Source organism: Haemaphysalis longicornis, unplaced genomic scaffold, assembly GCF_048455015.1.
Source record: "Haemaphysalis longicornis isolate Haplotype H1 unplaced genomic scaffold, Haemaphysalis longicornis Haplotype H1 scaffold_6, whole genome shotgun sequence".
Classification (NCBI taxonomy): Eukaryota; Metazoa; Arthropoda; class Arachnida; order Ixodida; family Ixodidae; genus Haemaphysalis; species Haemaphysalis longicornis.
Genome location: NW_027526407.1, coordinates 181,694,466 through 181,711,757, shown reverse-complemented (window position 1 = coordinate 181,711,757; position 17,292 = coordinate 181,694,466). Strand labels below are relative to the sequence as shown.

Genomic DNA, 17,292 nt, shown 5'->3' with positions numbered 1-17,292 from the left:
TGCCTATAATGATTTTTGATTCCAAGAACGAAGTTATCTGGCTGGAGAGGATGAGCCCAAGTAGTTTACAGCAACTACTGATTAATGATATTGACCTGAAGTTCGAAGCGAGCAGTTTGCTTCCATCTGTGTAAACTGGGACAATTTTTCCACACAACCAATCAGGACGTAGGCTGCCGTCATCCAAAGTTTTATTGAACAAAATATATAAATAAACGCGAAATCATGTCCGCATAAGGCTTCAAAAAGGCATTGGGGATACCATCAGGACCAGAAGACTTCTTTTTATCAAGTTTTAGAAGAAGGCGAATACCATTTACATTTAAATCTATATCCGGCATTACGTTAGGCGAGACAGGAGATGGTTCTATCAGATTATTGGTTACACGGTTGACTGAACACACTGTGAACTGTTCTGTTTAGCTCATTACCAATTGTGCAAGGATCAGTAACCGCGCAGCCGTCAACGTGCAGCTGTTCAATAGACGTTTTTTTTTCGGGCAAGTATCGCGAAAACTTTTGCGGTGCGTTTTTCATGAAGTTAATAATTGTCGTTCCAAAAAATAACCTCGAGCTGTCCGTATTTTGTGCTTCATTGTTACTGAGAGGGAAGATATGGCATGGTTATCTTTACGCGCTGCTTTATGTTTTCTTTATATATTCTTTTCAACTGTATTATATCCCGTTTTATTCAATGTTGCACCGTTTCTTTTTCTGAAATTTTGGTACGAATTTATCAAGACATGATGCAGTAATGTTTTTAAACGTATTCCACATACTTGATACGTCTCCTTTTGCTTCAAAGTCACCGAAGCACAAATCAAGTGTATCTATATTAGCTTCGTCATCTGCAGCAGAAAAGTTAAAGGCACTCTTGCTCGCACTATTCTTTTTGTTGGGGCAGAAATTCGCGGTACGTAAAACCAGCTTGTGATCAGAGATCGCATCATAAACACTGACTTTAGTGTCATCTGGAAAGTTTCCAACAGATAGAAGATCTGGTACACTTTCAGTGCTTTGAGCAACTGTGGTACCCTCTTTAACAAGCTGAACGAGATTAAAGTTCAGCATCAACTCAAGCAACAAGGTACTGTTCGCTACGTCTGTTAAACCTGGGTGAAGAGCGTGCCAATCAATCAATGGTAGGTTGAAGTCTCCCGCTAATACGACTTTTTGATTAGGTTTGTACTTCTGCTGCATGTAAGACTGAATGTTTTCCAAAAACGACACAGGCGAAAAAGGGTGCCGGTAGAATACACCTACGAGAGCCAAGAGCCCACGAAAGTCAATTTGAAACCATACACTTTCATTGTCGAATATTTCGTCCATCGTTACGCAAGTGATTTTCTGTTTGACTACCAAAGCAACGCCTCCTCTTCTGCAGCCTCGATTATGTCTAACCATTTTTTGTGTTGGAAGAACTGTTTCAGAATCTAGAATGTCCAGAGTTCGCCAGGTCTCTGTAATTGCTATGATTTGGTGATCATAGGTAAATATGATTTCTTCAAGCTCGTCAAATTTATTGACAATGCTCCTAGAATTAAGGAGAACAACTCGTAAGTGTTTGTGATTGAGTCATTCATCATGTTTACGTTGCGGACGGATACATTTCGGACAGTCATTCTGCACATCCAATTCGTATATATCGCCGTTCACTCTCAGCTTATCGTAATGAAGCGATACTTTGCGACCTTGCGCCTTCAAATTACTGGAATGAGACAAGAGTTTGCTGCGCTTTGCTAGAGTGGCCTTGCAGAAGTCATGGTTTACCGAGATTGTTGTTCCTTTCAGTTTGTGACAGCTATTTAGGACTTTACGCTTCTCGTTGTAGACAAAAAAATTCATTATTACCGGCCGTACATTATCGTGGCTTTTTATCCCAACCCTATGTACTCTTTCCACAGAGTTAACAACCACTCCGAGTTGATGCCCAATCAGTTCCTGGATTATCTTCATTCTTAGTTCTGCAGTATTTTCACGATCCGGTTTGGTAAAACCAAAAATAACAAGATTGCGGCGTCTAATTCTACCATCTAAATCGTCCAGACGCTTTTGATGTAGTTGAAGATTACCTTTCAACGCTGTAACTTCTGTCTGCAGTGCCTTAATCTCTACTTTCTGTTTTTTTTTCGCTACCATAACATCGTCCCTTCGGGCGTTACCCGTAGATTCAAGCTTATCGTCAGCAGTAGCTAAATTTTCGATTCTTGTTCTCAATTCTTCCTGGGAAGCAATCATACTGTTCATAATTTTTATGAGATCATCTGTATCAGGCCCTGGATTCTGCTCAACATCCCCCGCAAGAAGAATCAAAATGACCGCACATGCGCCCACAAGAAGACGTGCACAGGTCGCTGGGCACGGCGGAACCACAATTCCTCTACAATCGCTACGAAAGCTGGTATAACAGTATTTGCCACCAACCTGGGTGAAAAATACAGAGGGGTTTAGCGATGTTGCCTTTGCGGTCCCGCCGTGCCTTGTGAAGAAGTCGTTGATGCGGTTGCTTCTATATGCTTGAGCAGGGGGCATTGTTTCCAAGAAGTTGGATGCCGGTGACGTCATGTGCTGCGTCCACGGAAATTTCCAGTCGGAGTTCACTGTCGGTAGATCCAGGCTGCTGCTGTCGTTCTTCAGCGTGAATGACACGTGCTGAGACAGGGCGCACAGCGTAACCTGGGCGAAAAATACAGAGGGGTATAGCGATGTTGCCATTGCGGTCCCACCGTGCCATCTGAAGAAGTCATTGATGCGGTTGTTTTTATATGCTTGAGCACGGGACGTTGTTTCCAAGAAGTTGGATGTCGGTGACGTCATGTGCTGCGTCCATGGGAATGGCCAGTCGGACTTCACTGTCGGTAGATCCAAGCTGCTGCCGTCATGACGGCTGCTGCCGTCATTGTTAATCACGGGGTAGTTAACAACGCCGACACTGGGGAGTAAAAGCGGTATTTTGCTTAAGCCTACTGAAAAGGTGGTGTCACAGGAGCGTCTAGTCATTTTTTTTAATTTTATAAATGCCAAAATTAGGTTGATATAGTGGAAGGTGCGATAGAAGTCGAATCCGATACCATCAGCACAAAAGAATATTTCAACTGGTATACACAATTGCACCAAATACCTTAATATTGCACAACGTGATCAAATGTAGGAATGAACGTGCACAACGGTTTTGCAAAAGTTAGGATACAAAGAGCTATTGCGCATAACAGCCCTCCAAACAAATTTGTGTAATGAAGAAAGCAATGTCATAATCAATGCGCTTCCAAGCTTTTGATATTAGCGTAATAACGAATTTGGTAGCATCACTTGAATGGCAAGAAATATACCTATTTTTGGTCGTAATCAATTCGTTAGCACAGAATACGCTGGGGTAAAACCAAGTCTTGAAGGACGTCATATTAGATTATGTCTAAACACTGGCAAAAAAGATTTATTTCACCTGATGTTCCGTGCCCAACACTCCGAAGTTCGATTTTATCCTAGATGAAATGCTTAGGCGATGACCACGAGATACATAAAACGCCCAGAGCCATTCTGTGCAATCGCGAAGAGAAGCATCCTCTCCCTGAAAGATGGCCACCTGTATTAAACAAAACGCAGTGCAGAAAACGTAAAACTCTGAGAATTATAGTAATTGCAGGTGAAGTAAAAGATGGCTTAAACAAAAGCTTTCTGTCGTAAAAGAGCGAATAGTTTCAAACTCAAAAGTCAAAAATTTGAGTCAAAATTTTTACTCCAAAACGGACAGCAGAAAACGCAATATACAAAATGAGTTCACGCAAAGGCCCTCCAAAAGATTCAGAAAAAGATGCATCTAGTATTGGAATCGAGCATGGGTCCCTCACGTCATGGAGCTTACATTTACCCGGTTGCACCATTACGGCATTTTTTTGTTTAAAGGCCCCGTTATGACACGTAGCAGCAGTACAGATTTCGGGATTTGATTTGACGGGTGTTCCACTTGAGATGTCTTTGCTCTTTAACCACCATCTTCCTCTAAAGACAGCGACTGTGTTTTTTATGTGAATAACAACGTCTTCTACGTATAAATATATATAGTCATTGCATAAGAATGAATTGTTGCTCAAAGTGCGTGTAGCAAGCTATTTTAAAAATATTGTCACATAACAATTCTTGTACCTGAATGCTGTACAGGGGAACACACACAAAACCGGAGGAAATATGGGTTCGCTACAACACGACCAAATGGGCCAGTGGTGCATATAAATTAGTAGAAGAGGCCATCCCTCACCCGAACTACGACAACAAGGATCCAGCAAATCACGCCTATGATATCGCGATTTTGAAGGTACGAATCTCTCATCTAGATAGTTAACGAACGCAAAGTAATTCACCTCTACATGCTCTAAGCAATAGTTTTGACTTCATGGTTCTTGCATGGAGCAAATGTGAGTAGCGCAATGTCTCGCTTGGAAGGGCTTAAATGCAAACCAGTGTTTTTTTTTATTATATACCAAGATAAAAAACAAATAAAGGAGAAATTAAAATATCAGAAATAACCGAAACTTTACGATAACACGTGCGGCTCAACAAGTATTTTATTACTATTCGTTACATAGATATTCAGTGCTCGTTTGGTTGATGACCTTCATGACTGCCTAAATTTATATGTTCATACTACTCAAACAGGTGGTCCTTTTGAGTTCAATGGACTGACCTATTCATTTTTTGGTGAATGTTTTGTGTTCCTTAAATTGTCCTTAAATGTTCTCCTCAGCTGAAGAAGTAGCAGAGACTAGATATCATTCACTCAAAAAATTGAAATCCCCACTAATCTCACAACTGTATTACAGATATTGCCTTTTTTTTGCAGGTTATCTTCATTTTTTATTTCTGTAAAATACTATTACCAATGTTTGTTTTGTTCTGAGAACTCTGATTGTCTGTATAAGAATGCTTTCAGCAAATACAATAGGCCTTTACAATGTTGACAACTGTTTATTTCTTTTAATTATAAAGGGTAATACGTGTGCGCTGTATCAGTGTCGTGATGTGATGCAGTTTTGGCGGGAGGGTAATTTGCATTATTAGTAATTACGGTTGCACCTTGATCAGTATATATTCAGTCTTATTTGGTTTTTTCGTGTGAAACAAAATAGTTCTACCCTTTCTATAGTCACGAGCCGCCTGATTGGAAATCTTGAAGTGGTTGCACTTTTACAATTACGGCGAGGTACAAGTCTGATCCTTGCCGGTATTAGAAAAGTTGCACTCGGGGCCGTCTTTGTGTGGAGTTTTTTGTGTGTTTATTGCCTACAGGATGGCGAGGAGTTTTCCAAGTCTTGTTTAGGTAGACGGTGTGGTGCGCAATAACAATGGGGCTCGGTCAGTTCCCCGGCGCCATTAGGTACCAAGTGCAATGAAAACATTTTTACTACAATGAAGCTGCGTGTGGCATGAAGGACAGCCGTTGCTCATGTTGCGCGTGCAGTCTTGTTTGCATTTGGCGAACGTGTCACGAATACAGCCATTCGTTATTTTGCGCGCGCAGCGTTGTTTCCAGTTGGCGTAGGGGTAACGGATACGTTGTGGCTGCGTATGTGTGAATCCCAATTCCGTGTCATGTAGTTCTATCGTCGGCTTTGTACTCAGGTTCCTGTGGCGTCTGCACCTTTTATTCTGGCAGTCGACTATACCAATCTTTGGTGATTGTTCGGTACCTCAATATATGTGGAGTTTGTGGTGTGCACCGTACTTTTTGAACCTTAGACACCTGTGATTTACATCTTCAATATTTTTTTCTAGTTACTTTCTAACTGTTTCACGAGTTTCTTCTTTCTTCTCTTTCCTCTCTTTCTTTCCGTGTCTTCTGTTTTGTTCTAATTTTTTTCTAATTTCTAATGAGTTTTTAACTTTTTCTAAGTAGTTTATAATGCAGGGGTAATTGGTATTCATGTTTACAAGTGGCCCAAAAACTAGGAATTTATGGAACACTAAGACATCTCTGTGATGTTTTTTTTATATTGTGAGCAGAATGTTTTGTTCCGTGTTAGGGTGTTTTAGAGCTACGAAGAGTTCGGTGTTCTTGGTTTTGGAGTCTGGGGCTCCGGACGTTACTCCGATATCACGCCGAAGTGCGAGATTATAAAGCAACTTCGTACGTTTGCTTGTGTATTAAAAGGTCTTCTTATGCTCAAGGAGGTTGGAATGGCTAGATTCGTACAGGTAGCATGGATGTGTGTTTGTGGACGTTTGCAAATATCAACAAATTTTTAAGAAAGATTAGCGGTATGTCACATGAGTCAATTATAAGGTGGCATGGACGCAGAAGAGCATCGTGGAATGCACCTGTAGTTCTAAAGCACAGCGCCTGAGTGAACCACGCATGACAGAACAAATTTGCGAAAAGCATGCATCAAAATAAACATGTTTGTACCATGTTTTTACCATGTTTGTAATCGCTTGTACCATTTGTACAATAAAAATAACAGTTTCTATCGGTTTTACGGTAGCAAAAAGATTACTACTGAAACGCAGCGAAGATTTTATAAGTATGGCAGTTAGGCTCACTCGATAAGCACAACGGTTTTTTAGATAAACGCGCCTCTCACTGCCTTGGTGTAGCGTCACAGTTTACTGTAATTACAAACGTAAGCGGTTCCGTATTTCTGCAGTCTCACAAGGAGCATTTTATGGGACATTACGAAAACCGAACCCGTACGACATTCGCTGAAAAACACAGGAGGCCAAAGAGTACGTTAAAAACACATTCATGTAGCGAGTGCTATACATTTGGAGCATCTTTGGTGCTTACATCATAAGTAATGAATACACCCATTGTAAAGCTCGGCCTTTGCGAGTTGAGCCTTTGGTGTAAAAACATGAGAACCAAGCCATGGACAAAAGCACCTAGAAGAGAAACAGTGTATGTAGAACCCAACTCACCAAGCTTCCTTCGCTAGACTTCATTTCAGCTTGGCATTGTGAAGCGGGCAGCTTTAAGAAAAGGTTTTTATCATAAACATTGAATGCACAGGAAACGTTTTATTTTTATAATATACTTACCCATTCTGTACAAAGTTTGCCATAGCTTTGTAACACTGCCGATACAATAAAATCAATTATCTCGTGCAGGTTTTCATCAATAAGTGAAAGTTACCTGGCCATTATTTGTAACTGCGGAATTAAAAATGACGCTTATTTTGGGCGCTTTGTTGGTTCTCGAAACCACTCGTCTTACCATTGTACGGGGCTGCCTATTCAGTGAAATAAAACGACAGTGCATCTAGATAATTTTGTTTACTGAAGCATTATTCAAAAATTTGCGTTTGAAGTGCCCTTTGCAGGCAGTTCGCTCGCTTGGCTGCGTTCTCACTAAAAGATGTTTGGCAGTACTATGGAGCTGGAGGCATCTGCGCCTGGTTTATTATGTTCCTTTGAGTGCTGTTTTTGGATAATATGAAGCTAACAATTCACTTCACTTTGTACCTTTGTGTCCCTCAATTGTAATTATATTCCTTTTACTATCAAGGTTATTTTCCAGCAAGATTAACGGAAAGCCCTTACCTCTAATATCACCGCGTTCGACTGTACATACATATCGGGGTAATGGTTCTTTTGGATCAATGTGGACAATTGAAGGAGGGGTAATCTTCTTCAAGGCTGCAATATTACATTATCAAGTGTAGAGAAACGTTTTTTTTATTTGAACACGTTGCTGCCCCTGTGGAACAGTAGCAGAAGTTGAGAGAATGTACAACTTTTTGTGCATGTCCGGGTGTACACCATTCCTACATAAGAACACAGTAAACAAAAAGTAAACCGAATATAGTTTGAAAAATAATAAACAAAATATGTGTATTTTTACCACATTTTCACGGATGTTTTATGCACCATAGACTGAATACACTCTGCACATGCACGGGCACTTCAAAGAGCACACACAGAGCAGATACAGACCAGCAGAATTCAGTAAAATACAATATCTCTCTAAAAAAGGCATTCGTTAGCCCTCTTGCAGTGCAGTCAAAAATGTATTCAATGAGATGGAACGTACGTGACCTAGCAAAAAATTCCAAAGTCTGATTGTGCGCGGACAAAAACAAAATTTAAACTAACTGCTTACCCATTCGAAGGCGTGCTGATTTCGAAAATAATTTAGGCTAATAAAAATGTTCTCAAAAAAGAAAAAAAGTTTTCAGTGCTCCTTTAGCTTTTGTTGCTGACACTCTTCTTCAGGGGAAAATTTAGCGCAAAGTTTTATTCGAATAATTTGTTTGTAACTTTGTTGCTGACGTAAAACGTTGTTCATGTGAGCATATGTTTTCCTATTAGCATTTCACCATGTAAATATATAACCACTAAATTTATACATCTGAAATTATAGTAAACAGATCTCGAATAAAAATACACGCAAATGCTGCCAACTGTTGATGGTCACCCTTTTAAGTTGTGAGTTGTCACTGCTATTTTTCTTCAATGTGTGAAGACCACTTTTGTATCCGAAAAATTACCTCTGGTAATATTTCAAGTCATTCCATGGAAAGAGCATTTTCAGCGGAGATGCTTGCATCAATTTCTTTGGCTGCAGTTGCTTTCTCGTAATATCAGCCTTGTGTTTAAAACTTTGTGGCAGGTGTAAGAGTCATGTTGTAGGTTTTGTTTTCTCTGCCTGAAAATAGGCAACGGCATGCTAAGGCAAAGTGTGCCAATAGCGTATTGCAATGGTGAAAATTATTCATGAATGGTAACAGCTCGAAGTATTTCCTGTAGGTGGAACGACCCCTGGTGTTCGATGACTTCGTAAAACCAATTTGTCTTCCACTGAAGAAGTACCGAATTCAGGACAAATTATTGGTAGTAGCTGGCTGGGGACACATGGCACCGGGTAAGTAAAATGCCTAACATTTTAACCGCAGGGTTACTTAAAAGCTCTTGGTGAGACGGTCAATAGACAGAAAAAAATAAAACAAAAGTGCCAAGCGCACGTGAGCAACGTGGCTCGTGAGAGCCACGCATGCTCACATGGGCTTGTGAGAGCGGCCGGCATCACGTATCCGCTTGGGAGATTGGCGAGTAATCTTGCGTAAGGCGGCAAAATCTGCAAAGTGCAAAACTATGCATACCAGTAAAGAAATGCAATAGAATAACAAGATATTTTTGGTTAAAAAGTAAGGAAGTATGGATTGGAACAAACGACACTGACAGCTGATTCCAGGAGAAGAGAAGAAGGAAAAGCAAATGTCTAGGCACGCTCGTCGTACTGCGAGGGGCAACGCAAAACACTCACACCCATTTTTAATGGCAGTGCAATGGTAGCCGCCGCCGACGGATTAAATGCCGCTTACATCGCCTCCCTCCGACCCACCCATAGCTTTGCAGCGTCAAAGAATCTGCCGAGAAATGTTCTAGCTCATCCGATTAAAACCATCGCGTGGGCCACACAACGGCGTCCGGATTTATGTACAGAAGTACTGTAGCGACCGGCGCGTTATGGGTCCGCAGCACTTTAGGCGACGACGACGGAGGACGTATGCCCTCCTGTGGTGCTAGCCCCAGCGCAAGCCTGTGCGACGCCGTCTGCTCCTCAGGAGGCGCCCATTCACGTGCACCCGGTATTCTTTTGCTAGAGCAACCGCAAAAAGGCAGGACCGGGAAACTTACCGGGGAGGGGGGTGGTGGCGGGCTGTAATGTTTGCGGAAAGCATTACCCACAGTAATATGCCATTAATAATTCAAGTTTGTAATTCATCGTTTTCTTTTTCAACGCATGTAGGCACGGAGAGTTGGCGTTTTAATGCGGATATTACAAGCGCTAGGTGGTATTTGCCAGTGTCACAACAGCAGACGTTTTCAACGTCTTATGATGATTATAGAATAATTAACCTGCCCTGCCGCAGCGGCGGCGTGCCGAAGCCAACGGTCTGTAGCTGAAGAACGCGGGTAAATCCCCGTCAGGGCGGCCGTTTTTGTATTGGTGACTATGAGCACCTGTGTGTAAGAAATTTAAACGAAGGTAAATATCCCCTGTTGCATCAGTATTATGAGGAACCCTGTACTATGGCGTGCATCACTGCAAACGCGCAGCTTTGTAGTGGAACACTTTAAAAAAATGCAATTTTTTGTAAACACTTCAATACCCTGGCGACTGACAAAGAGCAATGTTTGCTGCACCCAGGGATGTGCATAAGTTTTATGTGGCATGTTTTTTTATCATTGTTTCTTATAACAGACAAACCATCACCCGTCCTCCTTCGCACTACCCTTAAGGGACTAGACTTTATCACCTGTGAATTGACATACCACATTCGCAAGTATGGCTTCGAAGATTCAAAATCTATTTGCGCTAAACCAGAACGCGGGCAGTTCTGCCAAGTAAGTACAAGGGCGATCTGATATAGTGCCTTATCTCAGGATTGGCTAAGTTTTCCTTGAATACTGCTTGAAGTAGCAAACAATGTTTTATGGTTTTATGTAAAGTGTATCTACAGTTGTTTAAAGGGACACTGAAGTGAATTTGTCAAGCTCCCGTTTTTGCTTGCACTGTGTAGACTGGCTCAAATAGGCACACTTTTCATCGTTTATCCGGTTGACAAATCGGTAATTATTTTACAAAGCGCGAAAGAAGAAAAACTACCCTGCGCGGTTTGCAGCGGCCGCACAAACTAAGCTGTGACGTTGGGAGTAGGGGGCGCCGTGATTGGACGATGCCCAAGGTTAGCAATCAAACAAGTTTCGGTTTCGGTTTCGATCTGTAAAACAGCATGTTTGACATTCGATGGCGTCGTCGGATGGGCATTCCAAATATCCCATTATCGTACTACCGCGCTGCTGCCATGTGTTCGGCTGTAAAATGCATAAGATAAGCCTCCCAGGACGGCTTGGAATCGTAGCATTTACTATCTGTGGCCTACGCAGTGCATGAACGCCCTCCGCGTCCCCGCAGACGCTCAAATGCATGCGCTTTTCCCCCATATTAAATGCATAGCATTTTAGTAACTCACAATGTCACGCGGCGTTTTTGGAGCTTGCCTCCCTCTTGCCTGTATCGTAAAAAGCGTGTTCGCACCAGGCCAAGGGTCTGTTGAGTCTGGCCTGTGCCCACTGCCCGCAAGCAGTCGGTGCTTATGGCAACAGCACGCCAACGAGAACTCGCTAGCGCGTCAGTGCCCGCCTGCGCGAGTTCTGTGGACTAGTTCGTGGAGCAATGAACGTTGCGGCCCAAAAAAAGGTAAACTCAGTATAGAAAACATCGGCGAAAAACAAAAGAGTTAACTCATTAAACAAGAAGGCTTGTACCCGCGGTGATTTGAACTTGTGACTGGCAAAACACCTGCGATGACATACCTAGCATCCTAGACGACTAGGCCACAGGGGGCCGCTGAGGGCGATGGAAAAGATAAGGTTTAACCAGTTTACACTTTTATTTAGTTTTAGTATTTCAAGCAGCTTAGGTGACTATTTGTTGTATTGCGCTCGTGCAGTAAGCGTCCCCCGAGTTTCCACAATAGCTCACGTCTAGCAATTGCATTTCGTAGACGGGAAAGCGTTCGCAGATGCGTAGTCGTGCTGCTGACCGCTCTGCTTGTTCGCCCAGCGCAAAAAAGTGCTTCCCGCACCCTAGTTGTACGCTGTACGGTAAAAATATCAGTTGTTTTTATTTCCTTAGTACCTATATTGACTTCGCTCACTCTTCTCCCCTTTCAAGAGGCCTTATATTTTCCTACTGGCGTACCAGTCAGCGAAGCGTCGCATGTGCGCTTGTGCAGCGCTTGTGTGAAGCGACCTTGACTTGGAGCTAGATACAGAGTACAAACTAACGAAGTAAAGAAAAGCGCATTCTTCCATTCCCAAACGTGTTGTGGCTTAGTTTCAACTGATCGAGCGAATTGCGACGACCCGTCGGCGGCCGGCGGACTAAACGGTGGGCCGAATGACTCGGTCGCGGAGGGTCGGCGAGCCGTGCAGTAGCGCAGCCCATTGTCAGCTCCTCTCCTTCTGACGTCGCACGAAAACGCCACAGAAAATGGGCGAGCGTAAAGAGAGGAGGACAGCATTTTCGAATTGATTTTTCTACTATATAAATTCGCGTAAACGCGCACAGAGTGGTCGAAACAGGCCCAGGGACCCCGGACTACAGTTTGCGCTCGTAATCCCGCATTGTTTACAAATCACTTCAGTGTCCCTTTAATAGACCATCAGGAAATGCGTATTTACAAGAGCACATTACAACCGTTAAAACTTCCGCATTTTATTTCCCAGGGGACGTTAGAAAATAGCTTTTGTTGGGGACATATTCAAGCACGATATTTTATTTCGAATTCGAATAAAAATAATATTGTTTTTCGAAAAATATAAAGTGCATAATACACAATATTGCAGTGTTTGCTCGAAAAATGAATTGCTAATACATCAGATTTACTTTTGTCTAGAGTTGAACATAAATAAATATTTTCCGTGTTCTTTCAAGAACAGTAGCAACCCTAATGCGAGACACTAAATTTGAAGGACATTCTGTAAAAAAGTGCAACCGTGCTTCAGAAAAATATTTAGTTTTTATGCTTCGGTGAAACCACGGCGTTGTTCCGTAATCCAGAATCCTTCTATGACTATAATAAAAGAATGAAGATGAGACCAATCATCGGTAGGTATATGCCGACCATTTCTGATTTTGTTACTTAAGCAAGAGGGAACGCCATAGGCGTCAGTACCACCACTTGACGCACATTTAGCAAACTTGATTTCAGTGCACTCCTACCCTTTGCAACGGTAGAAAACGCGGAGATGGATGCCTTGCTATTAGATATATTCTTGGGTAGCACGTCTATCAAGGACACCGTCCCAGTGGAGAACGCGGGAAAATATGCACCATCAGGTCATCAACAAAACAAAATACCTTCAAACAAAATAGAACGAAGCACCTTGCACGGCATTGTATAACCAATCACTTCCGCTTTGTTTTAATATATTTATTCAGCACTTTCTTAAAGTGGTTTACAATTGGAGACGCTCCTCGTGCTGTGCACAGACTTTTTGCGATGAATTTAACAAAACAAGTCCTAAGTATTCTCTCTAACAACCACTGATTCTAATGTAGGCGGCCACTTAATCGTTTACTAGCTGTCGGAGGCCACGTTTTAACGTTCTAGCACTCACGATAGAAAGGTTTCATGAAATATATCATTTGCATTCATCCACCACACTCACCCCTACTGACACTTACCTAACGCTCTGCCCACTGTTACGGCCTTCCGATAACTACTCGCATTTTTCCAATAAACTCCCTCTTGATAACTCGTGCATTTGCAGCTTCTGTGCTCTCACGTCACAGAGGTTATGTATTTATTCATTGATTGATTTTACAGTACTGCGATATTTGTTAGACATCTTAGTAGGATGAGAGAAAACAATTTATGGAAGTCATTTTCGCAGCAAAGCACACTCAAATATACATAACATTTACAGAAAACAGGAAAAATGGCATCGTGTGTGCAGATGCGACTCGAAAGCAAGATAGCAATTTTTTGTTACCGCCGCCTGAGACAGGTTATCTCGTTTGACGATGGATCTTGTAAATAGCAGTTGAAGCAGTTGCGTCGATCGAGCGGTGTGATTGATAGCGCGTGTCGGCGTGTGGCATCATGACCTATTGAAAAGTTACATGTTGGAGGTATCAATAAAATTATGTACCGTAACATTATGATTTAAAATATAAGAACTATACTCAATACCTTTCAGACACTGTTGGCAGAATGCTCTTATAAATTATGGCTGTTTTTGACGTGCGCCGCTAAGAGTTGTGACCACCTTCTTTTGAATGCTGTATAGTTTTTAATATTGGTTTGAGTGTAAGGGTCCCATACAAATGCCGCAAACTCTAACATGCGTCGAATGTTTGTATTGTAAGCTAGAAAACGTACGGAGAGCGCACGTGTGTCTCCAACAAAGAGAAGGGCCATTTATTTTCATGGGTAGTCGCCCACATATATTATAACATTTTATAGTAGCTAGCCATCACTTCGGGCTGGTGTCGATGAGTGGTGTGCTTTGGGCACATCGCCGCTTCAGTGAAGTAAGAGAACCCGCGGAATAAAATTAGAAATAAATGTTGTGGTGTTAATCGACCGTGAATTACGCCGTCAAAGGCATTTGTGAAATCGAGGAAAATCGGGTAAATTTATTGATTCCTCTACATAGTAAAGTTGAAGTAAGGAGTTCGTTTAAATATTTGCATGCTAGCACAAAAGAATTTCCGGAACTAGCGCTAGTAAGGTAAAAAAAAAGGTATTAGGTTCATGGTGACTAAAAATATAAGACGCGTTGATATGTCGGAATAGCTTACCACAAATGCATGTCCGTGCTCTTGGACGGTAATTATCAGACTTAGTTACCACTTTTGGGCATGGGTACGGTGTTCGGAATGTTTCAGTCAACTGGTTGTTTCTGTGTCATTAGCAATTGTTAAAAATATGCCATAATATCTGACTACAAATTATTGAAGTCTTTTGAAGTAGTTTTGAATTGATGTATTTATACCTCCAACAGTAGAGACGTGAAGTTATCTGAGATATAAACTACCGCCAATCGTAAAGGTAACTGGTTTCATAACACGTCAGCTCTGTTCAGCTATGGATGATACGTCAGAGTGATCTTCTCTAAACACAGAAGGGAAAAGATTTGGTATATGCTTCCTGTATTTCATAAAACCTCAAAAATTTTTTCTTGGGCATTTACTCGTATGCAATGTTTTTTTCTACACGTCATTCTTGTCCCCGTAGTATTGAACAATTACAAAAGAACCAGCTCTGCTGCTACACGTTCCCTTTAAAAAGCTTGGAGCTTCCAAATTAGTGCGTTGTGTTCAAAAAATAACGTTTTAGGGTTTGGAGGGTATTTTTTTATCTATCGTATATTTTTTAGAGCAGTTGTGCGGCAATAAAAAAAGCAAAGCGTTTTTTTTTCACCCCAGTGCATTTTATATAATATTACTTTTACTTAACCGTGTTTTACATACCAAAGTGTAGATTTTATTCAATAATATTCGAAACTAGAAGCAAAGTTTATATAACCAGAGTTTTGTTTTTGCAACAGCTTTTAACTTTGTTTTCGTATTATGATATTTCTTCGTTTTTTTCTTTCTTCTTTCCCCCCAAACACTTCTATTTATTTTCGTTTCTTTGATTTTACAATGTCCGTTCTCCTTTTTTATGATTGTACATTTTACGTGTTGTTATATACCTGATTTTTTTGCAAGCCTTTGTAGCGGCTGTCCAAACCAGGAGAATGTATTTCGTTTAAAAAATGCTCAATCAGACTGTGATCACCTCATTTATCGTAGCGACACCTTTTGGAACCCATTCCTGAGTTCTGGGGTCCCACCTGTATATTTCCATGCAGATGTATTTAGGTACAGTACAATAAAAACTGATTGAATGATTGATTGATAGTAAAACTCTTAAATGCAATCCTACCGTTTTGGTACTCCAGATATTTGAACCTAATTATGCATATTTTTGACTTTATCGCACTGGCCTAAATCGTGTTATTGCTTCAGTACTGTAGACAATAACTATTTTTAGTTGCCTAAATCTTTCCTGCCCATGTACTGCCGGTTCGCCACAAACTTGAGTAGCCAAGCAAGTGTTTTTACTTGGGGAAGTAGTAAATGGGAATAGAGGGCCATTTGTTTATTTTCACACAATGCAACAACTCTATTTTTAGGGCGATTCCGGCGGGCCAATGACCATCAAGGAAAAAGACGGAAGATCGGTGCTGCTGGGAGTTATTCAGAGCGGCAACTCATGCTACCCCGCGAACAGTACGTCATTAGGTACAAGGGTGTCAGGATTCATGTCATGGATTAAAAAAGAGATTCATCGGTGGGAATAATGAGCTCGGAAAAACAGCCGATATACATTGGTTGCGAACGTGACAACGCAGCTTCAAAATTAAACGACCGGATCAACTGGTTGAACAATGCAAATGCCGCGATCGGTTGAAAAAAACAACTGCAGCATAGGCACCAGACTGCCATGTTCTTCTTATTAATTATATCTCTTATCCGAATATAAAACCCAAAGCAAAAACACTCAAGATTAAATTTGGGTGGTTTAAAACGGGTCTGATATAAGAGTACTGCATAGGAGAACTTATGATAAAAGACATAAGCCTTGCTAGTTTTCAATGTTTATCATCAATTGTATTTATGTATATCCTTTGGAAAAAATAAAGTCCTTGTTTGTGCCAGTGTCTTGATTTTTGCTTCAAAGAATAAATGCACTATACCCCCTTCCTCCAGGTGCATGCAGAACTGGGCACACATTCGCTCACTCAGCTTGCTCCGGCTTATATTCCTTGCGCTGCTCAGCAATTTTTCGCCAATGGGTGGTCTTGCAAATGTGTGGACGGGCAGAATTGCCAGGCGTGCTGGCAAGTCTTCCGCGCAAGCGGAAGATTTTAAATCTATCCGCAACCTATCACAAAAATCCTCCCATTTTACTGTTCTTCAGCTTGCCGGAGTATGTTTGGGTGCCTTTATGTTGGGACTTGTCTTATAAACCCAAAACGTAAGTTGGCATCACGTTGATCTTATCTTACCAATTAAAGCGAATTGTTATGTTCACGCATCACTTATTCCATACTACCGATATTCAAGCAAATTTAGCTGCGATACTGATCACCTACATTGTTATCTTATCTCAACCATGTGGGGAATGCATTTTTAGTCAAATAAACCCAAAATTGTTTCTTGAGCTTGAAATGCACACAAAAAAACCCTTACGTAGCACGTATCAATAACTAACTCGATCGGCCGCTGAAGCCTTTTAAACGAACATCCGCTACATGGCCAAAGCGATAGGCGGTCTCCCTTTTCCGGGAATCAGTAAATACATGGCGGACATTTTCTGAACATAAGAATATGAATATTACATTGAATTGTCTGACAGATTTTAGAAGTAAAACCAAACTCATAAAGGTGTATAGTTTTGATTTACGATTGCACATAGCTAACTGGAAATGAGTGAAAGGCGAGCTAGTTTTCAAAAAGAAAAGAAGCAGAAGCGCCTACATTTATCACAACCCAACAGGCACAGATTAACATAAAAATTCAACAATCAACAGTGGAGTCACAACAAAATTTATTTCTCCACTGGTTTACGACAAGTTTTGTCATAAATAAGTAGTACGTTTTCTATCACAAGCATTGCACAACATATGCGTGTCATCTCACAGAAGCTTATCCAAAACACAGGACGTTATTCCAGTCATTCATTAAATTTACTGCAAAAGGCAGTATTTATTGCTGGCCTGATACTAGTATCTTCCGTT

The 17,292-nt window shown here is 41.3% G+C and overlaps 2 protein-coding genes across 2 annotated transcripts; one reads left to right on the top strand and one right to left on the bottom strand.

Moving 5' to 3' along the window:
- Nucleotides 1-1,575: 1,575 nt before the first annotated feature.
- Nucleotides 1,576-2,715, bottom strand: LOC144142091 (uncharacterized). The gene is made up of 2 exons (XM_077673511.1): nt 2,677-2,715; nt 1,576-2,424 (listed from the first exon to the last, which is right to left on the bottom strand). The coding sequence occupies exons 1-2, from the start codon at nt 2,713-2,715 to the stop codon at nt 1,576-1,578; spliced, it is 888 nt and encodes a 295-aa protein (XP_077529637.1).
- A 1,432-nt stretch (nt 2,716-4,147) lies between these two features.
- On the top strand, nt 4,148-15,961 carry LOC144143392 (serine protease 7-like). The gene is made up of 4 exons (XM_077675153.1): nt 4,148-4,312; nt 8,737-8,851; nt 10,196-10,338; nt 15,685-15,961. The coding sequence occupies exons 1-4, from the start codon at nt 4,148-4,150 to the stop codon at nt 15,850-15,852; spliced, it is 591 nt and encodes a 196-aa protein (XP_077531279.1). The 3' UTR covers nt 15,853-15,961.
- Nucleotides 15,962-17,292: the final 1,331 nt, after the last annotated feature.

What these genes read in the sequence shown, in the direction of transcription:
- LOC144142091 (XM_077673511.1), bottom strand. Translation starts at nt 2,715, where the DNA reads ATGGCAACATCGCTATACCCCTCTGTATTTTTCGCCCAG. An exon ending in CCTCTGTATTTTTCGCCCAG is followed by an intron (nt 2,425 to 2,676) that starts GTTACGCTGTGC and finishes TTTTTCACCCAG; the next exon opens with GTTGGTGGCAAATACTGTTA.
- LOC144143392 (XM_077675153.1), top strand. Translation starts at nt 4,148, where the DNA reads ATGCTGTACAGGGGAACACACACAAAACCGGAGGAAATATGGGTTCGC. An exon ending in ATGATATCGCGATTTTGAAG is followed by an intron (nt 4,313 to 8,736) that starts GTACGAATCTCT and finishes TATTTCCTGTAG; the next exon opens with GTGGAACGACCCCTGGTGTT. An exon ending in AACGCGGGCAGTTCTGCCAA is followed by an intron (nt 10,339 to 15,684) that starts GTAAGTACAAGG and finishes CTCTATTTTTAG; the next exon opens with GGCGATTCCGGCGGGCCAAT.